Source organism: Triticum urartu, unplaced genomic scaffold (assembly GCF_003073215.2).
Source record: "Triticum urartu cultivar G1812 unplaced genomic scaffold, Tu2.1 TuUngrouped_contig_6784, whole genome shotgun sequence".
NCBI lineage: Eukaryota > Viridiplantae > Streptophyta > Magnoliopsida > Poales > Poaceae > Triticum > Triticum urartu.
The window spans coordinates 1-8,037 of record NW_024117573.1 but is presented as its reverse complement, the minus strand read 5'-3'; the positions used below and the strand labels follow the sequence as shown (position 1 = coordinate 8,037).

Below are 8,037 nucleotides of genomic sequence, written 5' to 3'. Positions count from 1 at the left end.
CCACCCGGCCCCCCCGCTCCCCCCCCCCCCCCCCACCGCCGAGGCCCTCTCCCACCGCTTCTGGGTACGATCTCCAATCATGCTACTAGATACTTTTCTCCAAGCCAACATCTTTGGTGGATTGCTGGATTCAATTGCTCCACCTAGTTCAACAACTAGTGCCAACCATTTCTTACAACGAATTCTACTTGGCCACCTATTGTGTCCCCAAGGGTTCTCATTAACCCTTGATCATAGTGAATTTACTCTCTCATTACATCACATCACATCCAGCAGCTATGTTGAGCCTGTGAGGATTATATGATGTACTGACAATGGATGTAATTACGATGCCGTTAGCTCTGCAAGGTAGACCATACAGCTGCATCAGAGCGACCTTATTCAGTTCTCTTCAGAGCATAAAGTTGATACTTGTTAGTACTCCCTCCGTCCCAAAATAAGTGTCTCAACTTTGTACTAAGGTTGAGGCACTTATTTTGGGATGGAGGGAGTATAATTTAGAATTTTGTGTGCTCTATCAAACGTCCATATTGCCGAATTAGAGTGGCCCTTCATGTTTTGTATCCTGCTTATACTGTGATTACTCTAGCTTAACACGGCATCTCACTTCCCAGGTAAACGGCTCGTTATCATACAGCAACACGATACCGGATGGGTTCTACTTGATCCAAGGGATGGACCCCTTTGTGTGGTCGATGTGCACCGACGTGCACGAGGAGAACCGCATACCCTCCGTGGAGTCGCTCAAGTCTGTCCGCCCCGACGATTCTTCCATCCAGGTGGTCCTCGTCGACAGGAGAGCTGATTTCGATCTTGGTATGCTGGAGAACTACGCGTCCAGCTTTCTGTCCAGTTCCTCAGACATGAAAGATGTCATAAATCAGCTAGCCAAACTTGTGTCTTCCAGAATGGGGTGAGTGGTCGCTTCCCTAAGTCTTTTAATTTGAACTGAGCTGTGTGGTTTGTTGAACATCTCTTTTATGTTTTTCAATCACAAAGGGGTACAACCTCCAACGAGGAGAACTTGCTTCCACGCTGGAAAGAGAGCAGCGAGGCAATCAAATCAAGTGCAGGATCTATTGTGCTTCATCTGGGGAAGCTGCCGATTGGTCTCTGCAAGCACCGCTCTCTGCTTTTTAAAGTATGTCTGCTGTTTTCAGAAATTTAACTCTTTGTTCGTCTTGTACTCGTTGTACCCACCAAAAACAACTACAACAAAGTTTCAGTAAAGAATTTCGTTACTCCTCAATCGGAATTTAGAACTCACAGACACTAGTAAATGTGTAGCTTGGTTAGATAGGAATTATAACTTTTTTTTGTTAGTACCTCTGCCCCTTAATGATTTGAACTGGAAAAACGCCTTATATTAAGAGAAGGAGGGATTACATCTTTTGGTTGCTCCTATCTTAAGTCATCACATACTGAAGCTTATACATTTGCAGATGTTAGCAGATAAAGTCAACATACCATGCAGATTAGTCAAGGGCTGTAAATACTGTAAAGCTGAAGACGCTTCCTCCTGTGTCGTGCGTTTTGGGCTTGAAAGGTACTTCCTCTGTTCACAAATATAAGATGTTCTATCTTTTTTCTGAATCGGATGTATATGGACACATTTTAGTGTGTTTGTTCACTCATTTCAGTCCGTATGTAGTCCATATTGAAATATCCAAAACATATTATATTTGTGAACAGAGGGAATATATCCATGGACTAGGATCTGTTTAATATTGGATGTACATTTCAGATATCAGTACTTGACTTGCTGGGAGGTACTGCGACAAATTACCCAAAGTCCGACTTGTTTACAAAGACCGCGGACTAGAATACTCTGTGCTTGTTTGAATAGAATATTTGCCTTATTTTCCTGTTATTTTGATATGTTTGGTGGATAGCTATATGCTGACTTTTGTTATTTCCTTTGACAGGGAATATCTGGTTGACTTATTTGGGGCTCCAGGCCAATTATCTGATCCTGATTCTTTCGTCAATGGTCCCTACTCGCTGTCGGTTCCATCACCTCTCCGTCCACCAAAATTTAGGTCGTTAGAGATCACTTCAAATTTCAGCTCAGTTGCCAAGCAATACTTCTCAGACTGTCACTCGCTCAATCTATTGTTCAGTGATGCATCCACAGGTTATATCTGCGAAACTTGCTGTAATTTCATTCTTCATGTGTCATTAGGACTTCATTACATATAGCATATATGATTGTCCACCAAATAAGTAGTTGGTATGCCAAACTTGTCGTCTTCCATCTATGATGGTTTTGTTTGGCAGGGGTGTGACAGAGGCCAATCTTTCATTTTCAGGTGCTTCTAATGGTGCTGCAGTTGCTGTAGACCAAATGTATTCGAAGAAACATGATGCAGGGGACGGGATTGCCAACAGCTGGGTGCCGGTGAAAGGTAACAGCTGATGACAATCTCTTGGGCTTGTTAAATCTTGAAACATATTGTTTCTTTTCTTTTGAATTTTGACTACTCCCTCTGTCCCAGAATATAAGAACGTTTTTGACACTATGCTAGTGTTAAAAACGTTCTTATATTTTGGGACGGAGGGAGTATTAAATAGGGGCTTCTTTGTTTACCATGTTGCATTGAATACAACTGAGCACCAAATAATGTACCCCCAAGGTCTTCACTTTGCAGCAACCTGTGCTGGAGCATCTGAAATATTTAAATATAGCATGAACATTATGTTTGCATACTGTGTTGAGTCGGTATATTCTGATGATGTAGGGCAAGCAATTGCGAACTCGGACATTATTCTGCCAGAAGCTCCTCGAGAGGTTTTGCCACTTATGACACCGTCCAATTTGACAGCTGATAAAAAGAAAGAGTTTCAGTTGATTGAGGGGAATCAGTATCTACGGAGTACTGTCAGTGATCTGTCACTTGCTGTGGATGATCTGATCATTCCATGGAGTGAGCTGGTTTTAAAGGAGAAGATTGGAGCAGGTACACTTGTGCAAATAAGACTGAAGTTTATCCTTCTGTGGTTCTTTTCCAAAAGGAAGAAAAGGAATATCTATTTTCTTTATTTGCTAATATATCTATGTTACCATTGCATTAGGAGTCGTAAGACTCGTAACATCTAAATCATATTTGAGATATGGTTGGATATTTGCAAGTTAAATCTTTATATGAACCATATTGAAAGAATAGTTTGGTGAAATTTAGTTGTTCTAAACTTACTTTTTTCTTCCAGGTTCTTTCGGAACAGTTCATCGTGCTGACTGGCATGGATCGGTATGCCTTTTATATGCCTGGTTTATTGATAATTTGTTACTGCTAAGAGGGCAAAAGTTTCTCCTTTGGATTCTTTATCCTGATAGACTTTTCCCTGTATTCTCATCGAACTCTTATTAGTGCACAACTTCATGCTTCATCTGAGCTTTTTTTTGTCCTAGTTTGTTGTAACTATAAGTGAGCCTTTTGTGCTGAATGTTTTTAGAACCAACATTGCAATGAACTCTGTGTTACTGCAGGATGTTGCTGTGAAGATACTGATGGAGCAGGATTATCATCTAGATCGCTTCAAGGAATTTATGAGAGAGGTTTGTTGAACAAATCTTGGCATTGGTGGATCTTATAAATGTTGGACTTTGCTGTGTGGTCGCTGGTCAGTGTTATGATTCTTATGAGTGGTTATCACTTATCAGTGATCATGTTCTGTATCTGGACATGGTTGTCACTTATCAGTGATCATGTTCTATATCTGGATGTCGCTGTCACTTACCAGGGATTATGTTCTTCATTCAGTTGGTGTTTATGCCTTAATGAAGCATTCCTGTCCATGTTAATCACCTTATAAATGCTTTTTCTATGTGGCAGGTTGCAATAATGAAAAGTCTGAGGCATCCAAATATTGTTCTATTCATGGGTGCTGTTACTGAACCCCCAAACCTATCAATAGTTACGGAGTACTTGTCAAGGTATTAATATGCATTTCACTTATTCATTTGGTACTACAGTACTTCACCCACTTGAGTGATTCCAGCAAGTGATGCACTTGTTTCGTTGCAGAGGTAGTTTGTATAAACTTTTGCATAGGAGTGGTGCAAGGGAGGTTCTGGATGAGAGACGCCGCTTGAACATGGCATTCGATGTGGTATTGTCTTCTCTACTCCCAGGCTATAAACTTGAAGCAGTCATACTCCCAGGGTATAAACTTGTAGCAGTCATATTCTATCTAAATTATCTCTGCCTGCTTTACAGGCGAAGGGAATGAATTATCTACATAGACGTAGTCCTCCTATTGTTCACCGTGATTTGAAATCTCCAAATCTTCTAGTCGACAAGAAGTATACTGTGAAGGTATGATTTATACACTATATAATCTAATGCCTTAGATAATAAACTGTATGTTCTGGTACTTTTATGAAGGTAGAAGGCACACACATCATGTGAAATAGTGCGGCCATATGAATCTGTGTCACTGTGCACGAGGCTGTCAATTTTCTCATACTAGTATTCTGTCCACATTTTTATGTTGATTTTGTTTTGACACGTGAGTTACTGTTGTTTCCTGAGTGGTAACTTATTTGTTTTGGAGAGTATTTGGTAGGTGTTAAACTTACAATAATATATGTGCAACACTTTCTAGTTCTAGAAGATGTTCAGCTTCTAATAAAAAATAGAAGAATGATTTTGTATAGTTTTCTGCTTCTTTTATTTTCTTCAGCTATCGACAGCACACATCATTTGCAGCTTCCAGTTATATTTCTTGCAGCAGCCTGTGTGAAAGACATACCAGGAACCCAATCATCATTAGCCATCCTTGTCAGTAAACATATTTAAAGAAAACAATTGCAAAAAGCTGCTAATTTCCCTGAAGAAATGCTAACATAGCTGTAAATTTGACATAGTACATGAATATTCAGTCATGGTATTATTCCCCCTAGAGGCTTCATCTGAAATGATAGTGTTTATATGACAATTTTATCTATTGTATTTGTCTCATATAGGATTTATTAGCGACTTGTTTTTCTTATTCACACTCTGTTATTAAATCAGGACCAGGTACTTTCACTTCGTTTAAACCTTTTAACTATTTTCTGTTTGTAGGTATGCGACTTTGGGCTTTCGCGACTAAAAGCCAACACCTACTTGTCCTCAAAATCTTTGGCAGGAACAGTAAGCTCATTTTCCATTTCTTCTCAAGTTCATCTTGCCCATTCATTCCTTGGCTTATCTTTTCATTTAAACGTTAGCCTGAATGGATGGCACCTGAAGTGCTTCGAGATGAGCCATCCAATGAGAAGTCTGATGTCTACAGTTTCGCTGTAATCCTTTGGGAACTTATGACATTGCAACAACCATGGTGTAACCTGAATCCTGCCCAGGTAATCATCTAATTTGGCTCCAGCATTGATGCCTCGATGCTACTGTTCATTGAAATTATTAAGTTTTTTGAGTACATATTTTGCTTATCCACAGATCAACACCTGATCAACTCTGTATTTAACTTTTATACGCTGCACTATGATGTTCTACAGGTAGTTGCTGCTGTTGGCTTTAAAGGAAGAAGACTTGAAATTCCGAAAGAGTTAAATCCTCAAGTAGCTGCATTAATCGAATCCTGCTGGGCAAAGTATGTGTTCCATCTTCATATTTCCCTCTCTTAAGCTGATTCAGTGCCATGTAAGGCTAACTAGAATATTAATATGCCTCTTTTTTGTAGTGAGCCATGGCGGAGGCCCTCATTTGCTAATATTATGGAAACTCTGAGGCCTTTAATTAACAAGGTCCCGGTGCCGCAGTTGATCCGTTCAGACTCATAGCAGTTTGAAACTGTTAAGGAAAGAAGCATTTCCTTAGTGCTCTTATGATAGTATCGGCGGGGCAGGGAGGAGTTTATTTATTTTTGGTATTTAGGCTGTTTATGATGGATAATTCATCAACACTATTACTCAATGCTAAGAATAAGGAGGACTTCTTGATTTACACTTTCAAGTAAAATGTACCTGGCAAAACTCCCTTCCATGGCTTAAGGTATGCTGCTGTTTTCTTAGCTTCCTGTTCCTCGTTCAATATTAGCAAAGAGTGCAGGCTTAAATATTTTAAGAGAAGGTTTTCATGTCGGTCAAATGCAGAATTGTCAAATGTTAGATAAATTGATATCTTATCATGGTCCTGTGGTTTGGCTGTCCCTTATTTCCTTTAGTGACCACGGCAGCAGTGGGTTATTATGTTTGCTGATAATGTGTGGTGCGCTAATTTGCAGATAGTTCACACATTGTATTTGGGTAGCCTAGGCTAAGCACTCGCTGCCGTTGTTAATATTTGCGATAGCTGCAACTGGCGTGTTGGTCTCTTGTTTCGTTATATAAACATATATGATTGAGCATCCGACATCCATGAGGCGCAGTGTGGCGCTTCCCGGCACCATTTACCGACACATGTTTTCTGTTTCCTGCAGACACATCGTCGAGAGAATCATCCTCCTCCCCCATGACGACACGGCGTGATCACACACTGGAAAACACGCGTTCGCCGAGTTCCAAACATCAGAAACCTGTGGCTATTAAGCTGTGTAAATTATAGTTTCCCACTAGATACCTTTGTATATTATGTTATAATATGTTGTATGTAACCAACTGTAATTACTACTGTGTGTATGTATGTGTTGTATTATTATCATGTGGTTGTTGTGTGGCATGTTGTAATAGTGCTTCAACTGTCCATTGTACTGCAGCTGTTACTGAGCAATCAGTGCATACTGGCCAACCTGGAGGCCCAGTCAATTAGTACTAGCACCAAATGTGCTGTCCTGTGTACTAAATATCTAGATATTTTGTAGTGTACAATAGGAACATTTGGTGTGACTCTGAGAGCATTCTTGCCTTGGGGCATGTCTGGTACATGCCAAAGCAATGCCCTACCAAGATTCGCCGACCGTTGGTTAGCCACAAAAGATCGGTTAGAGAGATTCCTTGACCCTCTGTTGGCCAAAAAAAATGGTAACATTTGTGAGGAGGGTTGCCAAAGGTTGCATAGGCAACCAACCAAGAGCAAGGGTATCATAGGTTGCCAAGGTTTTGGCAGGGCAAGTTTGGGCACCAACCAAACATTAGTGTCGAGATTTGGCGTGCTGCTGATTTGCATTGGTCGAAACAATGTTGTGTAATTTGGTTGGTTATGAAATTGTGTTGCCAACCACATAAAATTACGTTTTCGGCGAAGTCGTAGGGGTGACAAAAAATTTAGCCTCCCTAGTAAATTTTGGTAGCAAACCAAACATATGCCTCGAAACCCTAGATTCGACAGTATCGACTATGGTAACCTAGGGGACCACCTCCGCTACTCTCTGCTCCTTGTACAAGATGCGATTGTCTTCTCCGTAGGAACAAACCCATTCTAATCCTCGTTGGCAACTCTGGAAAGAAATCAACCTGCAGTCTCAAAGGTCTATCTAAAGAGCACCCCCTAAACAAACCGGACAATCCAAAAACAGTACTAGTATCTTCGCTACAAACATGCACCTCATACGTTGACTTTGTGACATCAGAGGAAGCGTGCACCCGCCGCACTACCCTTTGCACCGCAGAACAAAAGGGCAAACTGCCGCTACATCGAGCGGCGACAAAGAAAAGCACGCGAGCTGCAGACGTCTGGAACGCAAATCCTCCAGAAAGCCCCCCCCCCTCTACCCAGCTACGAAAAAAACCGTATGTCAGCCAGCCGGACCTATCGGCGCCCCCTTCACGCATGATAAAAAACGCAAAACCGCCACTCGCTGCACCGCGCGACGACAAGACAGCTGTCCGAGCTCCACACATTTTAAATGCCCACATTCACGCGCCCGAGCTGGCGAGTAACTCCGCGAGATCCTCCGCGCATTACTCCCCCCGATCCCCTCCCCTCCGACGAGGACGACGACGGTTCCTTTTCCATCACAAAAGATTACTAAATTTGTCATTGAAATCATGGATGAAGAGCTCAACCCAAATGAGGAGACGGTGGAGAAGGTGAGGGGGGAGAGGAGGGTGGCGAGGCCAGGACTGACTGACACAAGTTATAAAAACGGGCGGCAGAG

General features: G+C 41.6%; 1 protein-coding gene across 1 annotated transcript; it reads left to right on the top strand.

The window, feature by feature from the left end:
- Positions 1 to 29: 29 nt before the first annotated feature.
- Positions 30 to 6,659, top strand: LOC125531079 (serine/threonine-protein kinase CTR1-like; the record flags this gene model as incomplete). The annotated part of the gene is given in 17 exon segments (XM_048695491.1): positions 30 to 64; positions 615 to 913; positions 1,000 to 1,141; positions 1,443 to 1,546; positions 1,926 to 2,134; positions 2,310 to 2,405; positions 2,739 to 2,957; positions 3,208 to 3,248; positions 3,488 to 3,556; positions 3,834 to 3,934; positions 4,026 to 4,110; positions 4,218 to 4,316; positions 5,067 to 5,135; positions 5,213 to 5,344; positions 5,498 to 5,592; positions 5,683 to 5,993; positions 6,421 to 6,659. Coding segments are annotated over 16 exon segments (1,895 nt in total), but the record flags the coding sequence as incomplete, so codon positions are not given.
- Between the last annotated feature and the right edge of the window lie 1,378 nt (positions 6,660 to 8,037).